This window comes from Heterodontus francisci, chromosome 2, assembly GCF_036365525.1.
Source record: "Heterodontus francisci isolate sHetFra1 chromosome 2, sHetFra1.hap1, whole genome shotgun sequence".
NCBI classification, from domain to species: domain Eukaryota; kingdom Metazoa; phylum Chordata; class Chondrichthyes; order Heterodontiformes; family Heterodontidae; genus Heterodontus; species Heterodontus francisci.
The window spans coordinates 144,785,768-144,810,170 of NC_090372.1; the positions used below are offsets into that span (position 1 = coordinate 144,785,768).

Here is a 24,403-nt window from a genome sequence, read left to right on the forward strand (position 1 = left end):
TTCAGCCAATTCTGGGCACCACAATTTTGAAAGGATGCCAAGACCTTAGGGTGCAGATGAGACTTACTAGAATGGTTCCAAGGATGAGGTATTTTAATTACGTGGAGACTGGAGAAGCTGGGGTTGCTCTCCTTACAGCAGAAGAGGAGATTTGATAGAGGCATTCAGAATCATGCATTTCTTTTTTTAACTCTTATTAAAACTAGAGAGAAAGGTGGCATAAGGAAACTTTTTTTTTTATAAAGACACTGCGATTTGTTTTGATCGGTTTGTTAAAATCAATGTACATGACAAAATTCATGTGCCTCATTCTTGGCAGGTGGGGACCTAGCATGACAGTGATGGAAGCAGATTTAATAGTAGAAAAGAGAATGAGACAAATACTTGATGGGAAAATTTATAGGCCTATGGGGAAAGGGCTGGTGAGTGGGATTAATTGGATAGGTCTACCATAGAGGCGCACTGACATGATGGGCCGAATGGCCTCCTTTGTGCTGTATCATTCTATGACAGAAAGACAGAAAGATAGAGAAAAATGTAAATATTGAATGAGTAATGCAATAAGGAACTATATAATGTACAGAAATAGGGCTATTCGGGTCCTGTGAACTGAAACACCTTAAAATCACAGAACCTTTGAATAGGCAACATTAACATGACAAGGTATCCTGTTGGATTAGGATTTTGTTTTTAAAAAAAGCACATTATTTTATAAATTCACCCACTTATAAAGTACATTGTAGGAAATGGTGACCAGTGGTGGCCACTGACAGATTTTGCAAAATTCACAAATTCCCCCAAGTTATGCTGCTGTAAAACTAAACAAGTACAGGTATGAGTGAAACTTAAGATTACCTACCCACATATTCAGGCGTCCCCATTATTTCTCTTAGCTCTTCATTGTTATTAACTCTTCTAGAAAGGCCAAAGTCAACGATCTTAATATCTCCCAGAGGTGATTCACTTGTCAGAAGAATATTTTGTGGCTGGGGTGGAAACAAATACAAAACCATTAGGCAGTGGTAATGAAATGATTATCTGTACTAACAGAAACAGAACAAATGGTAACTTCATTTTACAGCTATATTTTAAATATGCACTACCTAAAGTTACTTCAGTATAGTTTTCTGTAGCACAAGCATCACCACAATTTAAGAAATATTAGCTGTCTCTTTTTTGTGAAAAGCAGACCTGAATGTCCTAGCCATAGCTGGCTTCCAATCAATATAAATGGAGAATATTGTTAACGTATTAATTTTGTGTGCGCGTCTTGTCAGGATAATTTAGAGGGATTATTATATAAATGGTCCCTGGAATCACTGCTGAATTAAAATATCTCTATATTTTTCCCAAAATGTATTTGGGATACAGTTCTCTTTCGTCTCCTACCATCCCCATTCAAATTAAAATGTTTTGGACATTGATTGACTGTACTACAAGCCAGCAATGTCAATAGGTTAGTCTACTGAAACTTCGATTGATCCTAGATTAAAGATCCTGGACTGAAGATAATGACATCTACGCACAAATGTACATGTAAAGCATGCTACATAGCAACTATGGCATCTACCGAGGTTTTATTACAGTTTAGAAACTTCTTTCACCACTGACACTAGATATTAGCAGATATTCCTTTGAAGATTATCCAAGTTATAAATAGATTCTTGGTGTTTTTAAATACTTGCTTTGCTTTGAAAACATGACAAAGGAGACACTGTACTAATTTCCACTATGTCATCTCAAATACATTGCGTTACGACTCAGTGTACCTATACAGAACATTATATGCCTCAGTTCTTAAACTCAGCTTCAAGTAGGACCATGAAAAGTGACAGTGACTGACAGCAAATGCCAATAGCAACCAAGCTAGATTCCCTTGGGATACGATATTTACATGCATGACTTCTAGTGCCATCAAATGAAGAAAGTCTTTTGCCAGAACTTAAATATACTAAAAAAAAAGCTTAGCAATTTGATTTTGTTGGGTTCTACAAGCTTAAAGTATACAAAAAAATCTATTTACACAAAAAAGATGGCAACAGCCTGAGTGCTAAAGAATACACATCAGAGATCCTGTTAGAAGGCTGAAGCTGAGTTGATAGTTCAAGGAATCATGGGCCTAATATTGGGGAACCTCACCCATCACCAATGCATATTTGGAAAATTATCCCCAGTGTATGTTGGCAGTGAGGGGATGAGAATGAGAAGGTGGGGAAAGGAGGGAAAGGGGTTTTTTTTTTGTGTCTTAAATTTATCATCTTTAATTCTTCCCTTTTATGTGCCATAACAAAGTATTCCTCTAACAGTTGAACGTAACAATACAATGCAAAATCAGATAATTTAAATAAATTCCATGAGCTGTGTTTAGTACCTGAATCACTGCCAGTGGCTTTTGAGGTGATAGCTCAGAGATATGCCGTAGTGGTTCAGAGCAAATCTTGTTGAACAGGGAAGACTCTACTTTCCACTCAGTGCCCAACCTGATAAGATTACATAATTTGGAGAATCTACGGTGTATACAAAGTACATCAGGGCCAACACACCATATGTCAAATTTGCACTCAACCTGATATATGCCTTAACAATAGCAAAGTGTAGTGTATTGTACTAACAGTTTTATATGCATACCCATTATTTATTTTTTAAAAAGCAGTCCTCGACAAGATTCAACCCAGGGAATGATTGTTAGTAGGAGCATATTTTGCCAGCCTTTTCTGGTTCTTCTTAGGCAGTCCTTCGAGATCATCGATGACTTGCTTCCACTCCGATTCGATGGGTTCTGAGATGGCTGATAGATCCAATGGATGATCTGCAGACTCTGCCATGTGGAGGGGCAGGTGGTGCTTGAAGGGGCAGATAGATGAGTAGTTTGGAGGTTTGTGCGCTCCCTCTGACGCCTTGATTTCACCTCCGCATGTTCCTGTCAAAGTCCCTGGAGGTCTATGATGCCTTCCTGAATGAGCTTTCTCCATTCTAGGTCGGTCACAAACCAAGGACTCTCATGAGTCAAAAGGAATGTCTGATCTCTTCAGGGAGGCTTTGAGGACATCTCTAAAGCATTTCCACTGTCCTCCTGGGAGTCTCCTGCCACAACCAAGTTCTGAGTAGAACAGCTGCCTCAGGGGTCTGGTGTCAGTCATGTGAACAATGCATCCTGCCCAGCGGAGCTGGTTTTGGGTGAGTAGCGCACTGATACTGGGCAGATTGACTTAGGAGAGGAAGCTGCTGTTGGACTGCCTTTCTTGCCACTGGTTTTGGAGGCACCTCTGGCGGTACTTCCCCAGTGCTTTGAGGTACCTGCTGTAGGTTGTCCAAGTCTCTGAAACATATAGAAGTGTAGGGATCACTGCTACCCAGTAAACCACGATCTTAGTCTTGGGTTTGAGATCCTGATCCTCAAATACTCTCTTCTTCAATTGGCCGAAGGCTGAGCTGGCACATTGGAGACGATGATGAATCGCGTCGCCCATGTCTGCCTTCACCGAGAGGAGGCTCCCAATATATGGAAAATGGTCCACATTTTCCAGGATCTCACCATTGATAGTCATTGACAGGGGGTTTCTGATTGTTTAGTGAAAGACCCATTTTCTCGTATGCTTCGGAGAAGGAGTCAACAATAATCTGTAACTCAGTTTCAGAGCAAGCGCACACGCAAGTATCATCTGCATACTGAAGCTCAATGACGGAGGTTGCAGTGATTTTGGTTTTGGATCGAAGGAGGCATAGGTTGAACAGCTTTCCGTCTGTTCTGTAGATTATGTCCACGCCTGTGGGTAGTTTGTTGGAGGTGAGGTGTAGTATTGCAGCGATGGAAATTGAGAAGTGGGTTGATGCAATGACGCAGCCTTGCCTGACTCTGATCTTGGCCGAGGGGGTCTGTGGTGGTTCCGTTGGTGAGGATCACGGCTTGCATGTCATCTTGGAGTAGACGGAGAATGGTAACAAACTTCTGAGGGTAGCCAAGTTTGAGCAGGTGCTCCATAAGCCTTTGTGGTTAACAGTCAAAGGTTTTTGTGAGGTCGAAAAAGGCCATATACAGCGGTTGGTGGTCCCTGCATTTTTCTTGGATTTGTCACGCAGTGAAGATCACGTCTGTGGTGCTTCTCGATGGGCAAAAACCGCAGTGTGACTCCAGAAGAAGCTCCTCAACCACTTGGAGGAGGCAATTGAGGAGGATTCATGCAATAATCTTCCCTGTGCAGACAGCAGGGAGATTCCTCTGTAGTTGCTGCGATCAGTCTTGTCTCCTTTCTCGAATCCAGTCACAATCACAGCATCCCTGAAGAACCCAACAAACAATCCTCATCCCAGATGAGGGGTGTGCAGTTGTGCCAGGAGCGTATTCGGCCATGTTTCAGGATTTGGGCAGAGATTCTGTCTGCTCCACAGGCTTTGTTGTTCTTCAGCTGTTGAATGGCTTTTTGACGTGATGGAGGTGAGGGCGTTCAAGTCAAAGACAGAGTCTCAGTTGAGGAGTTCTTTGAAATGTTCCCTCCAGCGAGCACCGACTGCCTCCCTGTTCTTGAGTTCTCCTCCATGCTTGGGCCATGGGTCACCTTGATAATGCTGAAGAAACCGAATGGTATGTTGCCTCCCAGGTGCACGGGTCAGGGATGTCTCAGATCGGCTGCAGAACATTCTGAAGGGGGAGGGTGAACAGCCAGTTGTCGTTGTGCACATAGGCACCAATGATATAGGTAAAAAAAGGGATGAGGTCCTACAAGCAGAATTTAGGGAGTTAGGAGCCAAGTTAAAAAGTAGGACCTCAGAGGTAGTAATCTCAGGATTGCTACCAGTGCCACGTGATAGTCAGAGTAGAAATGAAAGAATAGTCAGGATGAATGCGTGGCTTGAGAGATGGTGCAGGAGGGAGGGGTTCAGATTTTTGGGACATTGGGACCGGTTCTCGGGGAGGTGGGACTATTACAAATTGGACGGTCTACACCTGGGCCGGACTGGAACCAATGTCCTTGGGGGTGCTTTTGCTAACGCTGTTGGGGAGGGTTTAAACTAATGTGGCAGGGGGATGGGAACCAAAGGAGGTCAGTGGAGAGTAAGGATGTAGTAACTAAAGCCTGTAAGGAACTAGATAATGAAGTCAGCGTGACTAAGGGAAAGAGTAGGCAGGGAGCAGATGATGAAAGCAAAAGGGACTGGTGGTCTGAGGTGCATTTGTTTTAATGCAAGAAGTGTAATAGGTAAGGCAGATGAACTTAGGGCTTGGATTAGTACCTGGGAGTATGATGTTATTGCTATTACTGAGACTTGGTTAAGGGAAGGGCATGATTGGCAACTAAATATCCCAGGATACCGATGCTTCAGGCAGGATAGAGAGGGAGGTAAAAGGGGTGGAGGAGTTGCATTACTGGTCAAAGTGGATATCACAACTGTGCTGAAGGAAGGCACTATGGAGGACTCGAGCTGTGAGGCAATATGGGCAGAAATCAGAAATAGGAAGGGTGTGGTAACAATGTTGGGGCTGTACTACAGGCCTCCCAACAGCAAGCGTGAGATAGAGGTACAAATATGTAAACAGATTATGGAAAGCTGTAGGAGCAACAGGGTGGTGGTGATAGGAGATTTTAATTTTCCCAACATTGACTGGGTTTCCCTTAGTATTAGAGGTCGAGATGGAGCAGAATTTGTAAGGAGCATCCAGGAGGGTTTTCTAGAGCAGTATGTAAATAGTCCAACTCGGGAAGGGGCCATACTGGACCTGGTGTTGGGGAATGAGCCGGGCCAGGTGGTTGACGTTTCAGTAGGTGATTACTTTGGGAATAGTGATCACAATTCCGTAAGTTTTAGAATACTCATGGACAAAGACGAGAGTGGTCCTAAAGGAAGAGTGCTAAATTGGGGGAAGGCCACTATACCAAAATTCGGCAGGAGCTGGGGAATGTAGATTGGGAGCAGCTGTTTGAAGGTAAATCCACATTTGATATGTGGGAGGCTTTTAAAGAGAGGTTGATTAGCGTGCAGGAGAGACATGTTCCTGTGAAAATGAGGGGTAGAAATGGCAAGATTAGGGAACCATGGGTGACAGGTGAAATTGTGAGACTAGCTAAGAGGAAAAAGGAAGCATACATAAGGTCTAGGCGGCTGAAGAAAGACGAAGCTTTGAAAGAATATCGGGATTGTAGGCGCAATCTGAAACGAGGAATTAAGAGGGCTAAAAGGGGTCATGAAATATCTTTGGCAAACAGGGTTAAGGAAAATCCCAAAGCCTTTTATTCATATATGAGGAGCAAGAGGGTAACTAGAGAAAGGATTGGCCCACTCAAGGACAAAGGAGGAAATTTATGCGTGGAGTCAGAGAAAATGGGTGAGATTCTAAATGAGTACTTTGCATCGGTATTCACCGAGGAGAGGGACATGACGGATGTTGAGGTTAGGGACAGATGTTTGATTACTCTGGGTCAAGTCGGCATAAGGAGGGAGGAAGTGTTGGGTATTCTAAAAGGCATTAAGGTGGACAAGTCCCCAGGTCCGGATGGGATCTATCCCAGGTTACTGTGGGAAGTGAGAGGGGAAATAGTTGGGGCCTTAACAGATATCTTTGCAACATCCTTAAACACGGGTGAGGTCCCGGAGGACTGGAGAATTGCTAATGTTGTCCCCTTGTTTAAGAAGGGTAGCAGGGATAATCCAGATAATTATAGACCGGTGAGCCTGACGTCAGTGGTAGGGAAGCTGCTGGAGAAGATACTGAGGGATAGGATCTATTCCCATTTGGAAGAAAATGGGCTTATCAGTGATAGGCAACATGGTTTTGTGCAGGGAAGGTCATGTCTTACCAACTTAATAGAATTCTTTGAGGAAGTGACAAAGTTGATTGATGAGGGAAGGGCTGTAGATGTCGTATACATGGACTTCAGTAAGGCATTTGATAAGGTTCCCCATGGTAGGTTGATGGAGAAAGTGAAGGCGCATGGGGTCCAAGGTGTACTAGCTAGATGGATAAAGAACTGGCTGGGCAACAGGAGACAGACAGTAGCAGTGGAAGGGAGTTTCTCAAAATGGAGACGTGTGACCAGTGGTGTTCCACAGGGATCCGTGCTGGGACCACTGTTGTTTGTGATATACATAAATGATTTGGAGGAAGGTATAGGTGGTCTGATTAGCAAGTTTGCAGACGACACTAAGATTGGTGGAGTAGCAGATAGTGAAGGGGACTGTCAGAGAATACAGCAGAATATAGATAGACTGGAGAGTTGGGCAGAGAAATGGCAGATGGAGTTCAATCAGGGCAAATGCGAGGTGATGCATTTTGGAAGATCCAATTCAAGAGTGAACTATACAGTAAATGGAAAAGTCCTGGGGAAAATTGATGTACAGAGAGATTTGGGTGTTCAGGTCCATTGTTCCCTGAAGGTGGCAACGCAGGTCAATAGAGTGGTCAAGAAGGCATACGGCATGCTTTCCTTCATCGGATGGGGTAGAGTACAAGAGTTGGCAGGTCATGTTACAGTTGTATAGGACTTTGGTTCGGCCACATTTGGAATACTGCGTGCAGTTCTGGTCGCCACATTACCAAAAGGATGTGGATGCTTTGGAGAGGGTGCAGAGGAGGTTCACCAGGATGTTGCTTGGTATGGAGGGCGCTAGCTATGAAGAGAGGTTGAGTAGATTAGGATTATTTTCATTCGAAAGACAGAGGTTGAGGGGGGACCTGATTGAGGTGTACAAAATCATGAGAGGTATAGACAGGTTGGATAGCAAGAAGCTTTTTCCCCAGAGTGGGGGATTCAATTACTAGGGGACACGAGTTCAAAGTGAAAGGGGAAAAGTTTAGGGGGGATATGCGTGGAAAGTTCTTTACGCAGAGGGTGGTGGGTGCCTGGAACGCGTTGCCAGTGGAGGTGGCAGACGCGGGCACGATGGCGTCTTTTAAGATGTATCTAGACAGATACATGAATGGGCAGGAAGTAAAGAGATACAGACCCTTAGAAAATAGGCGACAGGTTTAGATAGAGGATTTGGATCGGCATAGGCTTGGAGGGCCGAAGGGCCTGTTCCTGTGCTGTAATTTTCTTTCTTCTTTGTTCTAAACCACATATGTTGTTGGTGCCCACAAGTTGCTGGATCTTGTACGCTCTTTCTACATATCTTTTTTTCTATGTCCCGTATTTTATGCTGCACCTGCTGCCTTCAGGAGCCTGTAGAATTGCTGCTTTACCTTGGATGTGTGAAGTTTCCAGCCTGTGAAAGCTTTGCGCTCACACTCAATGAGGTCCTGTACTTCTCGTCAAACCAGTTGTGATGCTTCCTGATGGAGAAGCCAAAAACCTCTTGCAGGTGCTTGTTATGGTGGCCTTTAGGGTCAGCCAGGCACTAATAGCACACAACAGCTCCTAGTGGTTGGAGGTTGACAGGTTAGCAGTAAGGCATTGATTGAGAAGGGCAGTGTTAGCAGGATCTTTGAGGCCTTCAGTGTAAATTTTCTTGTGGCATTGCTTTTGTTCCTTCCGCTGCTTGGAAGCTCAGCTAATGGAGATGGTAGATTGGATGAGGCGGTGGTCAGTCTAGCAGTTGTTGGTACCTGGCACCGCACAGGTGATGTGGATTAGAGAGGTAAACGCATAGCTCCAAGACTGGTGTGGGAGAAATGGGTTCAGATTCATGGGGCACTGGTATCAGTACTGAGGAAGGAGAGAGTTGTTCCGTTGGTACGGGCTTCATTTGAACCATGCTGGGACCAGTGTCCTGGTGAATCATATAACTAGGGTTGTAGATAGGACTTTAAACTGATTAGTGGGGAGGGAAGGTTCAAATGAAGGGAAGTTTAAAAAAATCAAAAAGAAACGAGAGAGCAGAGGTGCAGGGTAGTGAAGAGGCGAACGGTAATCAAAGTGTGACAGGAAGGGGCAGAAAATAGAAGCAGAAGCGTGCAGCAGAAATTAGAACCAGAATGAGTAATAATGGTAAAAAGTCAAAGCTTAAGGCTCTTTATCTGAATGCACGCAGCATTAGTAACAAGATAGATGAGTTGATGGCACAAATAGAAATTTGGGCGGCACAGTGGCGCAGTGGTTAGCACCGCAGCCTCACAGCTCCAGCGACCCGGGTTCAATTCTGGGTACTGCCTGTGTGGAGTTGGCAAGTTCTCCCTGTGTCTGCGTGGGTTTCCTCCGGGTGCTCCGGTTTCCTCCCACAAGCCAAAAGACTTGCAGGTTGGTAGGTAAATTGGCCATTATAAATTGCCCCTCGTATAGGTAGGTGGTAGGGAAATATAGGGACAGGCGGGGATGTGATAGGAATATGGGATTAGTGTAGGATTAGTATATATGGGTGGTTGATGGTCGGCACAGACTCGGTGGGCCGAAGGGCCTGTTTCAGTGCTGTATCTCTAAAAAAAAAAAAAAATGAATATGACTTGATAGCTATTACAGAGACGTAGTTGCAGGGTGATCAAGACTGGGAACTCAATATTCAAGGGTATTCGGTGTTCCGGAAAAATAGACAAAAAGGAAAAGGAGGTGGGGTAGCTTTGTTAATAAAGGGAGGTATCAGTGCAGTGGTGAGCAGTGATATTGGTGCAATAGATCATGATGTGGAATCAGTTTGGGTGCAAATAAGGAATAGCAAGGGGCAGAAGTCACGGGTGGGAGTTGTCTATAGGCCCCCGAAGAGTTGCCTCACTGTAGGACAAAGTATAAATTGGGAAATAATGGAGGCATGCAAGAAGGGCGCTACAATTGTCATGGGTGATTTTAGTCTGCATATTGACTGGACAAAATCAGATTGGCAGAGGTAACATGGAAGATGAATTTGTAGAGTGCATCAGGGATTGTTACTTAGAGCATTACGTTACAGAATCTACCCGGGAACAGGCTATTTTAGATCTAGTAATGTGTAATGAGGTAGGATTAATAAGAGATAACGTAGTTAAGGATCCTCTAGGGGGTAGTGATCACAACATGGTAGAATTTCAAACTCAGTTTGAGGGCAAGCAACTCGGGTCTCAAACCAGTGTCCTCAACTTAAACAAAGACAATTACAGAAGAATGAAGAAAGGGTTGTCTGAAGCGGGCTGGGAAAATAGACTAAGGGGAAGGTCAGTGGATGAGCAGTGGCAGACATTTAAGCAGATATTTCATAACGCTCAGCAAAAATTTATCCCTGTCAAAAAGAAGGACTCGATGAGAAGGATGAACCACCCATGAATAACAAAGGTGGTCAAGGAGAGTATCCAATTAAAAACTAAGGCATACAAAGCGGCGAAAACTAGAAGTTGTCCAGAGGATTGGGAATTTTTTTTTTTTCGGAACCAGCAGCGGATGATTAAAAAGCTAATAAAGAGGGAGAAAATTGATTATGAAAGTAAATTGGCAAGAAATATAAAAACAAACAGCAAGAGCTTCTACAGGTATATAAAAAGAGAGTAGCTAAAGTGAGCTTGGGACCCTTGGAGGATGCGACTGGGGAATTGATAACAGGGAACAGGGAAATGGCAGATAACTTAAACCAATATTTTGCATCGGTCTTCACAGTGGAAGACACTATAAACATCCCACAGATATCAGATAAGCAAGGAGCTAATGGGAGGAAAGATCTTGTAACAGTCTTTATCACAAGGGACAAAGCATTTCACAAACTAATGGGACCAAAGGCAGACAAGTCACCAGGACCTGACGGCCTGCATCCAAGAGTTTTCAAAGAGGTGGCTGCAGAGATAGTGGAGGCATTGGTCGAAATATTCCAGAACTCACTGGATTCCGGGAGGGTCCCAGCAGATTGGAAAACCGCTAATGTGACGCCCCTGTTCAAGAAGGGAGGGAGACAAAGAGCAGGAAACCATAGGCCAGTCAGTTAACATTGGTCATTGGGAAAATGCTAGAGTCCATTATTAAGGAAGAAATAGCAGGACATTTAGAAAAGCTTAATGCAATCAAACAGAGTCAACATGGTTTTGTGAAAGGGTTATCATGTTTAATAAATTTGCTAGAGTTCTTTGAGGATATAACAAGCAGAGTTGATAAAGGGAACTGGTAGATGTAGTGATTTGGATTTCCAGGTGTCACTTGAAAGATTATTGCACAAGATAGGAGCTCATGGTATTGGGGGTAACACACAGAAGACAGAGTCGGGATTAATGGGTCTTTTTCAGGTTGGGAAAATGTAACTAGTGGAGTGCCACAAGGATCAGTCCTAGGACCTCAATTATTTACTATCTATATTAATGACTTGGAGGAGGGGGCAAAGTGTTTGTTGACGATACAAAAATAGATCAGAGGGCATGTTGTGATGAAGACATAAGAAATCTGCAAGGGGATATAGATAGGTTGAGTGAGTGGGCAAAAACTTGGCAGATGGAGTTTAATGTAGGAAAGTGTGAGGTCATGCACTTTGGTAGGAAGAATCAAAAGGCAGACTATTATTTAAATAGAGAGAGACTGCAAAAAGTGCAGCACAGAGGGATCTGGGTGTTCTTGTGCATGAAACACAAGAAGTTAGCATGCAGGTGCAGCAAGTAATTAAGAAGGCAAATGGAATTTTGGCCTTTATTGCTAGGGGGTTGGAGTTTAAAAATAGGGAAATCTTGTTAGAACTGTACAGGGTGCTGGTAAGGCCGCACCTGGAGTACTGTATACAGGTTTGGTCCCTGTATTTAATAAAGGATATACTGGCATTGGAGGCCGTTCAAAAGAGATTCACTAGGCTGATTCCTGGGATGAAAGGGTTGACTTATCAAGAACGGCTAAACAGGTTAGACCTTTATTCATTAAGGTTTAGAAGAATTAGTCATAGAGTTATACATCACAGAAACAGGCCCTTCGGCCCATCGTGTCTGTGCCGGCCATCCGGCACCGAGCTATTCTAATCCCATATTCCTGCACTTGCCCCATAGCCTTGTATGCAATGGCATTTCAAGTGCTCATCTAAATACTTCTTAAATGTTGAGGGCTCCTGCCACCACTTCAGTCGTGCATTGCAGATTCCAACCACCCTCTGGGTAAAATTTTTTTCCTCAAATCCCCTCTAAACCTCCTGCCCCTTACCCTAAATCTATGTCCCCTGGTTATTGACCCCTCCGCTAAGTGAAAACATTTCTTCCTATCTAACCTATCAATGCCCCTCATAATTTTGTACACCTCAATCATGTCCCCCCTCAGCCTTCTCTGCTCCAAGGAAAACAAACCCAGCCTTTTCAGTCTCTCTTCATAGCTGAAATGCTCCAGCCCAGGTAACGTCCTGGTGAATCTCTTTTGCACCCTCTCCAGTGCAATCACATCCTTCCTATAGTGTGACCACCAGATCTGTACACAGTACTCCAGCTGTGGCCTAACTAGCGTTTTATGTAGCTCCACCATAACCTCCCTGCTCTTATATTCTATGCCTCGGCTAAAAAGGCAAGTATCCCATATGCCTTCCTAACTACCTTATCTACGTGTGCTGCTGCCTTCAGTGATCTATGGACAAGTACACCAAGGTCCCTCTGACCCTCTGTACTTCCTCGGGTCCTACCATCCATTGTATATTCCCTTGCCTTGTTAGTCCTCCCAAAATGCATCACCTCACACTTCTCAGGATTAAATTCCATTTGTCACTACTCCGCCCATCTTACCAGCACATCTATATCTCCCTGTAATCTAAGGATTTCCTCCTCACTATTTACAACACCATCAGTTTGCGTGTATTCTGCGAACTTACTGATCATACCTCCTATATTCATGTCTAAATCATTAATGTACACTACAAACAGCAAGGGTCCCAGCACCGATCCCTGTGGTACACGACTGGTCACAGACTTTCAATCGCAAAAACAGCCCTCGACCATTAACCTCTGCCTGCTGCCACAAAGCCAATTTTGGATCCAATTTGCCAAATTGTCCTGTATCCCATGGGCTCTTACCTTCTTAACCAATCTCCCATGCGGGACCTTATCAAAAGCCTTACTGAAGTCCATGTAGACTACATCAACTGCTTTACCCTCATCGACACATCTAGTCACCTCCTCGAAAAATTCAATTAAGTTAGTTAGACACGATCTCCCCCTGACAAAGCCATGCTGACTATCCCTGATTAATCCCTGCCTCTCCAAATGGAGATTAATCCTGTCCCTCAGAAATGTTTCCAATATTTTCCCAACCACTGATGTTAGACTCACTGGCCTGTAATTACCTGGTTTATCCCTATTACCCTTCTTGAATAATGGTACCACATTCGCTGTCCTCCAGTCCTCTGGCACCTCTCCTGTGGCCAGAGACGATTTGAAAATTTGTGTCAAAGCCCCTGCTATCTCCTCCTTTGCCTCGCATAACAGCCTGGGATACATCTCATCTGGGCCTGGGGATTTATCCACTTTAAGCCCACTAAAACAGCTAATATTTCCTCCCTTTCAATGCTAATATGTTCAAGTATATCACAATCCCCCTCCCTGATCTCTACACCTACATTGTCCTTCTCCATAGTGAACACCGATGAAAAGTAATCATTTAAAATCTCACCTATGTCCTCCTGCTCCACACAAAGATTGCCACGTTGGTCCCTAATGGGCCCTACTCTTCCCCTGGTTATCCTCTTATCCTTAATATACTTATAAAATGCCTTGGAATTTTCCTTGATCTTGCCCGCCAGTGTTTTTTCATGTCCCCTCTTCGCTCCCCTTATTACTTTTTAAGTGCCACCCTACACTTTCTATACTCCTCTAGTGCCTCCACTGTTTTCAGCACTTGGGATCTGCCATAAGCCTTTTTTTTCCTTGTCCAATCCTCTATATCCCATGACATTCAGTATTCCCTGGACCTGTTAGTCCTACCCTTCACCTTAACGGGTACATGTTGGCTCTGAACTTTCACAATTTCCTCTTTGAATGACTCCCACTGATGTGATATAGACTTTCCTACAAGTAGCTGCTCCCAGTCCACTTTGGCCAGATCCTGTTTTATCATATTGCAATCGGCCTTCCCCCAATTCAATACCTTTATTTCTGGTCCATCTTTGTCCTTTTCCATAACTACCTTAAATCTTACAGAGTTATGGTCACTTTCCCCGAAATGCTCCCCCACTGACACTTCTGCCACTTGACTGGCTTCATTCCCTAGGATTAGGTCCAGTACTGCCCCTTCTCTTGTCGGACTTTCTACATACTGGTTCAAAAAGCTCTCCTGTATGCATTTTAAGAATTCCGCCCCTTTTAAGCCTTTTGCACTATCCCAGTTAATATTGGGGAAGTTGAAATCCCCTATTATTACCCTATTATTTTTACACCTCAGCTCCTCTATCTCTCCCTGACTGTTAGGAGGCCTGTAGTACACACCCAGCCAAGTGATTGCCCCCTTTTTGTTTTTAAGTTCTACCCAAATGGCCTCATTTGAGGAACCTTCTAGAAAGTCATCCCTCCTTACTGCAGTAATTGACTCCTTGATCAACAGTGCAATTCCACCTCCTCTTTTATCCCCTCCCCTGTCACGTCTGAAGATTCTATACCCTACAATATTGAGCTGCCAGTCCTGTCCCTCCCTCAGCCATGTCTCTGTGATAGCAATATCATAATCCCATGTGCTAATCAACGCCCTCAATTCATCTGCCTTACTAGTAAGACCCCTTGCATTGAAATAGATGCAATCCAACTTTACATTTTTCCCTTGTGCTTTACCAGGTCTATATTTGCTCTGCCTTCCAGGCAGACTCACTTTCTGTTCTATATTACCCCCTACTGTACCTCCACTCTGCATCCCACCCCACTGCCAAATTAGTTTAAACCCCACCAACGGCACTAGCAAATCTCACAGCAAGGATGAGTGTCCCATCCCGGTTCAGGTGCAGCCCGTCCAACTTGTACAGGTCCCACCTTTGCCAGAAACAGACCCAGTGATCCAGGAAATTAAAGCCCTCCCTCCTTCACCATCTCCTCAGCCACGCAGTCATCTGCTCTATCCTTCTATTCCTATACTCACTAGTACGTGGCACCAGGAGTAATCCAGAGAAAACAACCTTAGAGGTCCTGCTTTTTAATCTGCTACCTAGCTCCCTAAATTCTTGTTGCAGGACCTCATCCCTTTTTCTACCTATGTCGTTGGTACCAATGTGTACCACGACCTCTGGTTGCTCACCCTCCCCCTTCAGAATGTCCTGCAGCTGCTCCGAGACACCCTTGACCCTAGCACCAGGGAGGCAGCATACCATCCTGGAGTCATATTTGTGGCCACAGAAACGCCTATCTGTACCCCTTACAATAGAATTCCCTATCACTATAGCTCTTCCACTCCTTTTTCTCCCCTGCTGTGCAGCAGAGCCATCCTTGGTGCCACAGACCTGGCTGTTGCTGCTTTTCCTTGGGAGGCCATCCCCCCCAACAGTATCCAAAGCAGTATATCTGTTTGAGAGGGGGATGGCCTACTACTCCGCCTGGTGGTCACACATCCCTTTTCTGCCTGTGCTGCCATTACCTGCGGTGTGACCACCTCTCTAAACGTGCTATCCACGACGTCCACAGCATCGCGGATGCTCCACAGTGAATCCACCTGCAGCTCTAGCTCTGTAATGCGGGTAGTCAGTAGCTGCAGATGGATACACTTCCTGCACACGTGGTTGTCAGGGACACAGGAAGCATAGCTGATTTCCCACATAGTGCAGGAGGAGCATACCACGGGTGCGAGCTCTCCTGCCATGACTTACCTTTAAATTAATTCAGTTACTCCCTTTAAAAAATACTAATTACACTAGGGGCCTTGTTCGATTCCAAATATTACCCAGTACAATCTAAAGTCCTTAATAAATTACACTAATTTATGTAGTACTACTCATCTCATCACTTGAGGTTTTAAAAAAAAAAAAATCCCCTTTTTTAAAGCAATTTAAATGCACTAACAGCTGTTACTTACCCAACCAATCACCTTGCAGAATTCCCATGATGGTCACTAAGTTTTTTTTCCTTTTTTTGAGTCTCAGCAAGCACCGAGAGACACAGGGAGTGTGCGCTGCTCCGGATCAGGTTCCATGCAGGTCCGCCAGCCGCCGCTAAGGGGTGATCTTATTGAAACTTACAAGATTCTGAGGGGGCTTGACAGAGTAGATGGTGAGAAGATGTTTCCATTAGTGAGGGAGTCTCGAACTAGGGGACATAGTTATAGAATAAGGGGACACTCATTTAAAACTAAGATGCGAAGGGATTTCTTCTCTCAGAGGGTAGTGAATGTCTGGAATTTTCTACTCCAGAGAGTTGTGGAGGTTAGATCACTGGAAGTATTTAAAGAGGCAGGAGATAGATTTTTGAAATATCGAGGAGTTGAGGGCTCTGAGGAGCTGACATGAAAGAGTTGAGGTCCGGAACAGTTCAGCCATGATCTTATTGAATGGTGGGGCAGGCTTGAGGGGCTGAATGGCCTACTCCTGCTCCTATTTCTTATGTTCTTATGTTCTTATCTCTGTAGTCCCTCGCTCAAATGATGACAGTCAAATAGGTGCCAGTGTTTGTACTGCAGGTGTTGCCATGAGGTCTTGTTTGTCTCACTGGTGGAACAGGGTGTTAGTTATGACAAGGTCACGCTCAAGCCATTTTTTCAGGAGGACTCTGTTGGAGTTTGTTTTCCCTACTCCTTCCTTGCCAATCACCCCTTCCAGAGATTCGCGTTCTTCCCGACTCTGCCATTGAAGTCTTCGAGGAGGATCAGTCTGTCATCTGTTGGGACTCGGGCTAGGGAAAGCTCAAGGTCGGTATAGAATCGCTCCTTGGCCTTGACCATTGTCTCAAGAGTAGGAGCGTATGCACTGATGACAGTGGCATGCCAGTTTCTTGTTAGGGTGAGCCGGGCAGTCATGAGGTGCTCATTTATCCCACAGGGGGAGTCGCTAAGGTGCTGGACAAGCCCATTTTTGATGGCGAAGCCCACCCCATGAAGGCGTCATTCCTATTTTGGGAGACCCTTCCAGATAAAGCTGTATCCACTGCCTTGCTCCTTCAGTTGGCCCTCTCCTCGTGTCTCACTTAGAGCGGCAATGTCAATGTCGAGGCACCCGAGATCCCGAGCTATGATGGTGGTGCAGCACTCAGGCCTGTCACTGTTGGGGTTCTCCATGAGGATCCTGATGTTCCAGGCCCCAAACTTCATTTTGGCGAGTGGAAGATGCTTGTGCATGTTTATTTTTAAACGTGGGCTGGTCGTTACACGCTGGCCACCACATGGCCTCGGCAGAGTGGGGCCTTGATCCAATGGCAAGGGGGTTCCAAAACGATTGGAGGCCAGACTCTGTTGGGAGGCATTAACAGTCTGTGCATGGTCATACGCAGGCACATATGTGGTTGCGGTGACAAAGGTTATTTATATCCCTCCTGCATTTCCCTCCCCCTCGCAGTACCTTCCCTTCTACATGCACCCAGCCGAACCCTTGCCCTACCCCAGCCTCCAGCATTCCTCTAGACTTCATCATCCTCCAGCAGGGCCCCAGTCCTTGCCCTCCGAGTTCACCCCACTCCTTTGCTCTCACAGGCCCCCCCCCAGCTGCCATCCTCCCTATTCTCTAGCCCTCCTCTCCCTCCGGCTCTCCCCACAGATCCCCCTGCTCCTGCTTCCAGCAGCTCCCTCCCACCCCATGAGGGCAGCCGTCAGGATCACCCTTCCCCATCATTCAGTATAGTACACGGCATGGCTCTGTAGTGTTTTGCATGATATGACATGCTATCAAACCACTGTATTCTCAGATCCTAAACATTCATAACATAGATTTTAAATCAGGCTGCTTTACAAAACCTTGATAGTCAGCAAAAGAACTAGGATAGCGTTTGCTATGGCCTGAACACACCTCAAAATAAACTCTCAGCAGGAGGTGCAATGAATCTGGATACTCTTTGGGGTGTCAATAACAAGGTACCAGTTGCAAACAGTTGGGATCACTAGCTGTGACTGCAGGGCAACCAGCTGACCTTGCAATACAATGGAAGGTCAGTTAATTTGAATCAATTCCATATGCTCTTGGAGTTTAACATCTGAATCACAGAGAATACATCATCTCAGGTGCTGGACAATGAAATACAACCCAGCAGCCCTTAAAGACTGCTAGGAAAACAACTAAAAGGGATGCAGAAGCTTTTATTAAAAAAAAGTTTCTTCAACTTTTTTTCTTAATTTTGGCCAGCTTTTCCAAATGCTGCATTGTAGGGAGACAAAAAAAGTAACAAGGGGGCAAAAATGAACCAGTATTAAAGGCACAAAACAGAATCTACGGGCAAAAGATGGAGCAGCGCTAACGCTAACTCTCAGTTTGATAGCAGATGAAGTGGACATGAGGAGAATGTGAGAAGGACACTTCAGGATATCCTTCCAATAAAATAAGAGCCTAGCATACCTGACAGAAGGTGCAGATGGGCTGAATTCTGTGCACAATGTCTGCAGGACCCAGGAATAGATGTGGGAGCAGATAGCATACTATAAAAGGAGTCTGACATGGCAAGACATCAACATACCATGTACCAGGCTGCTGGTGATGAATGATTACCTGCCACAAAATGTTGCGGCATCTTTTAACATCTTTTACCAGTGCGGTAATGTTCAGCAACTGTGTCACCCCATACAGTAGAAAAGGAGATAAAAGTGCAGGCCATGCTGACCAATGTATAAGGCACCTAATTAATCAGCAGAAAGCACATTAGCTAATATTGCACAGTGCTAAATGAGCAAGAGCCAGAAACATCACAACCGATGGAAGTACCATCCATGTTAAAACTTGTCTACAGGCATGGTCACTACACATGACAAAGCTCAGTAACTGATACCCTAGAGCCATGTAGAATTTCAGATAGTGTTCCATGGTCCTTGATGGGTAAGCATGCCAAGGTCTGCACAAATGATCTAGGATCTGCTGATGCCAGGTGTCATGCAGGCCCCACCTGCCAAGAATGAAGCATATTAATTTTGTCATATGAACATCGATTTTAAACTGCTACTGGAGTGAAGAAAGGACTTGTTAAAAAAATATCACCAGACATTTGGCTGGAAAAACATTTTCTATATTAATAGACAGTGCTTGGAGGAACAAAGGGGCTATTCCCTGCTCCAATTTAACCCACAATGGACTTTGAGCACCAGGTATTGTGTGTAAGAAGAGACATTCCAGGGTCAGCTAAGACAAGAGAATCCACAAACAGACGTGGTCAGACCAGCTAGTCACATGACCAGCCTGCTTGGCAACCTGGGTTTTTCTGAATTGTACAAAGAGTTTGAACAAAGAAAGAGCGTTTGCTCCTGGAGTGAGAAGACCTCTCCTGTCTGCTCCCATCTCTTTCTCACAAGCCTCTGGACCCACTGAGGACACATGAACTTCAAGAGAAAGAAGTCTCCTACATCAAACAAGGTTTAAGAAGAATACTGGGCCCCAACGAAAAGCAAGACCTACCTACAATCAAGGAGTTTACAGCGAGCTTGAAGAACAGTAACCAAAACCATCTTCAGATATTGGCTCAAACTTTTCCACTGTATGTCTTCTGCTCTTTTCTGTCTCTATCTGCATGTGTGTATCGCGTATGCCTGCTAGCGTGGGCACGTCGTGTATCCATAGGTGTTAATCGAATTAGAGGTAAGTTTAATAAAGTTCAACCTTTATTCTTTAAACCTAGGAAAACCTGTTTGACTAGTTTATTTGCCTTATAATTGAAAGTTAGTGAACAAGGATTCACTAAGGGGGAGCTAAAACAACGGTGTATTTAAAACAAAACCCTGTTATGGCAAGACCAGGTGAAGGCTGAGAGGGAACCCTAGACCCCTTTCTCACCTAGTCATATCACAGGCATTGTTCATTCACCTTATACCATCTAAACCACTAAGTACCAGGGGTAGAAATTTGTCTTCACTGCCTGGGCAGTAATTTCTTTTTATTCATTCCTGGGTTGTGGGCACTGCTGGCAAGGCCAGCATTTATTGCCCATTCCTAATTGCCCTAGAGAAGGTAGTGGCGAGCTGCCTTCTTGAATACAACTGAGTAGCTTGCTAGGCCATTTCAGAGGGCAGTTCAGAGTCAGCTGTGGGCCTGAAGTCACATGTAGGCCAGACTGGGTAAGGATGGCAAATTTCCTTCCCTAAAAGACATCAGTGAACCAGATGGGTTTGTACAACAATCTGGTAGTTTCATGCTCACCATTACTAAGTCTGGCTTCTTATTCCAGATATATTTATTAATTAAATTTAAATTCCCCAGCTGCCATGGTGGGATTAGTGCCTCACCAGATCATCAGTCCAAGCCTCTGGATTACTACTCCAGTAACATATCCACTGTGCTACCACAACCACAATGTGGCTGAGTAGATCGCCCTGCTCTTTATAGATTTTTCTAGATATACATATAGATTGAAATTAATTAAATGAAAATCAGACAAGCTCTATAAAGGGTGGGCAAAAGGCAGATACAGAAGAGAAATAAAATAAAGGTGGAAAAAGGTGAAAGGGAAATGAAGCAGAGAGACTCCCATCTGAAGGCTCTTTTGGATATAACTGCCCCAACCTCTGTATTCCAAACAGCATCAGAGATCCACATTTTTGCATGATCCATGAACTGTTGAGCCTCCTGCATCTATCTTGCAAGTGTATGTACATGGCTCAGAGCATTCATGTGTCAATTTGCAGGTCTTCCCCGAGCATGTGTCAACCCACATTAAGTTGATACATAATGTACACAAAGAATGGATTTAGAAATCAGTGTATCACAGCATGATTGCCCGGATTTTGCACTGCTAATGAGAGTGTTTGCTTGCCATCATTACTCTACTGAAACTGACAGCATTTTCAGAAGTCTGCACATTTGCAGAATTCCATAGAAATCCAGAGGCTATCAGTAATTCTACATTTCTCCAGAGAGTGTGCACGGTTGAAGTTCCCCTAGACTGTAATCAGTGGGAAATCCATGAGTGACAAGAAATTCCACTTTTACGCTGTTAGAATTGCAGTAAAAACTCTCCAAAAAAACATGCAACTTGAGTGATGTATAATGCAATTTTTAACGCCATACTAACTTCATAATTACTGCAAAACATCCTCAGGGCCTTGAAAAGCTAAATCTTATATTTGTAGAATGCCAAATTTCTCCAGTGTGATAAAATTATTCCACATACTTTCATTTCTTTTTAAAGTTTATCATTGTTTTAGCTTCTTAATCTAATCTTAAAATCAGTTACTCCACTATCTAAAATTTTAAATTAAAATTAGAGGGATTCATTGCTTTTAACTTTCTGGTTTGCTGCCTGTGAGAATACTTCAATGTGATTGATTGCTTACCCTGCTTGATGACATTACCGTTGCCGCATGCCTGGAGATCCCCTTGACTTGGCTGCAAATTTAAACTGCTGTCCAGAAAGGCAAAGGCCACACAACAGAGATCACTAGATCCTTGCGGGCAGCTTTCTGAGTTCAGCAGTGATCACCGTTGCTTTGCCATTGACCAAAATATCTGGGTCAATACTGCATCGTGGCGCATGTGTAACTGGTTTTCTATATTTATGTGCATATATAAATCCCAAGCCTTTTTGTTTTGTAGTGCATAGGAAGTGACTGCTAGTACAAACATTATAAGAACACAACAATCTTCGACTACAGTGTCATTATTTCTGATCAACAACAGGCATAAGATTATAGGATAATTACTGTTAGGGCTGAATGCTATTACATCATGACACTACCAAATTCAGCCATGCCCAGTCAGGAAATCTGTGGATATCTGCAGTGCACAGGTTTTCAAGCGAACTCAAAAAGCTAATGGAACAGCAAAAGCAGTGGCAGATTACAAGGTAAATCAGGGAAAGTGACACAGGTCAATTAACATAAAAGTGCTTTGCAATGCATACAGCACAATGCATACTGATCCTCGCACTGTGGTTTAAAAAGAAAATACAGATTCAGACTGTGGGGAAAGAAAAGCCTTTAGCTACCTTGCACTCAGGTGAAAATTTCTAAGCACATGTATTGTAAATAAATCTGACTTAACAGTACTAAACATGATTCAGACCAAAGAAAGGAAAAAGAAAGGGCATCTTTAACTTGAGAGTAGTCATCAAAATATACCCGGAAGTGCAAAGCCTATGTACATATGCTTTATAGACTATGAGGAGGCATTTGATATAGACTAAAAATCAGAAAATAATGGAGTGCTTAAACAAACTAGAAATTGACAGAAATGATAAAAGGATAATTCCGAATCTGTAATGGAAGCAAACAGCGGTGATGAGACTTGACAGCAGCTTGTCGACAGTTTCCCAATCAAAAGAGGAGTGCGTCAGGGATGTGGTTATGTCCCAAAACTGTTCAACCTGGACGTTGAAACAATCTTCAGAGACATAGAAGATCTACCAGGTTGCAACACTGATAGGTTGAACATTAACAACTTGAGATACACAGATGACACTGCACCGATTGCAGTGAGAAGAGACAGTACCGGAAATTGTAAACAAATTGAATGCAAGAAGTGTGGAATATGGATTAAGAATGATTGTGAAGAAAACCAAAACAATGATGATAAGCAAAGATCTAACCCCAGAAGTGAAAATTGAAGTAAATGGACAAATCCTGGAACAAGTGAAAAGATTTACATATCTTGCGTAGGCTATCACAGACGATGGGAGATGTGATTGAGACATCCAAAGGAGAATTGAGATAGCCAAGACCAGCTTTGTCAGAATGAAGGACTTATTAACATTAAAGAAACTGACCCTAAATCTTTGGAAAAGAATACTGAGGTGCTACATTTTGTCATCTATGTTATCTGCATCAGAGACGTGGACAACAAACACTATTGATAAGCTGAATGCATTCGAGATGTAATATGTCAGAGGATGCTTTGTATATCCTACACAAACAAAGACTAATGAGGAAGTGCTGGGACTGGCTGGTGAAAAGCAGAAATAAGTGCATGGGAAAGGGGGGGGGGGGAAGAAGAGGGGGAAAGGGGGGAAGAAGAGGGGGAAAGGGGGGAAGAAGAGGGGGAAAGGGGGGAAGAAGAGGGGGAAAGGGGGGTAAGAAGAGGGGGAAAGGGGGGAAAGAAGAGGGGGAAAGGGGGGTAAGAAGAGGGGGAAAGGGGGGAAAGAAGAGGGGGATAGGGGGGAAAGAAGAGGGGGAAAGGGGGGGAAGAAGAGGGGGAAAGGGGGGAAGAAGAGGGGGAAAGGGGGGGAAGAAGAGGGGGAAAGGGGGGAAGAAGAGGGGGAAAGGGGGGGAAGAAGAGGGGGAAAGGGGGGAAGAAGAGGGGGAAAGGGGGGGAAGAAGAGGGGGAAAGGGGGGAAGAAGAGGGGGAAAGGGGGGAAGAAGAGGGGGAAAGGGGGGAAGAAGAGGGGGAAAGGGGGGAAGAAGAGGGGGAAAGGGGGGAGAGGGAGATGGAGAGATATGAGACACCTGCTCTCAGAAGCCTGTTACAGTAAAAGGCTACAAGACGTGAACCTGTTTTGAAAGTTGAAACTTATGTGTAAGTAAAAGACCAGCAAGAACACCAAGGAAACGCCTTTTTCATGGATGCCCAGGTCAGAAGTGCTCGGAGAAGTGAGTGAAGAGAACATTGATTTTTGAAATAATCTGGGAGACCCAACCCATTGTAACTGGGAGGAGTTTGGGACTTATAACCACAAAGGATTTCACCATCAAAAAGGACTGTATAATGTGGTGTGAGCTTTTCAAGTGTTTGAATAAGTAAAGAAAATACCTTTCTTTGTAATTTGTGGTATCAGCCATTTACAAAGTACTATTCAGTTAATTGGGGATCTCTCTTTTCGTTTAGTTGTTATAATAAATTTCTTAAAATGTGAAATCTTGTGTAATTCTTGAAATTGGTCTGGGGGTTCATATATCCCATTTTCACAATAATAGTTGCACGTAGTTCATAACAGGCACGTGTACACAGTGCGTGGACTACAGCAGTGGTTCTACGAGGGAACATGCAGGTGGGTATTTTTAAAATCAGAAGATCAGGGTCACATGGAAAGGTATTAAGTTAATTCTTCAGCTCCTAGTTAGTCAATTCATATTGGCATATAATTCACAGATGTCTGAATAAAGATTGTGATTTATTCAGTGAGGATGCGGTGGTGGAGGGGCGCAGTGATAGGAAGAAGCGAGGCTGAATTGCCTTGCAGCTTGCAGGATAAGCTGTTTTCATCTGTCTGTCATGGCTTATCCCATGGTCTTATCCTCCTGGTAGGGCATACAATCAGTGTGGGATGGGGAGAAACAAAAGGCATTTGTGGTCTTTGCAATTTATGAAGACATCATTTTTCAATGTGGAGGCATGACAAGTAAAGCAGTACATGCTTGGCCATGACTCTCCCAATATATTCCCCGCTGCTCCCATGAAATTTCTCATGACATACATTGCCAGCATTTGATAAATGCACTAGCTAGTGGAACAATCTACTTTACCATTGAGGCTACTAGCGCAAAGGGCTATTCTCAGATCTCTGCCTATCTTTCCTGTCTGTATTAGGCAGGACATTGGG

At 44.1% G+C, this 24,403-nt stretch overlaps 1 protein-coding gene across 1 annotated transcript in view; it reads right to left on the reverse strand.

Annotated features, from left to right (window-relative positions):
• Window positions 1-24,403, reverse strand: part of stk17a (serine/threonine kinase 17a) — a 91,632-nt gene that overhangs the window by 9,822 nt on the left and 57,407 nt on the right. The window contains exon 4 of the mRNA XM_068011624.1: window positions 860-986. Within this exon, the coding sequence (XP_067867725.1) occupies window positions 860-986 (127 nt within the window). The remainder of the gene's footprint in view (window positions 1-859; window positions 987-24,403) is intronic.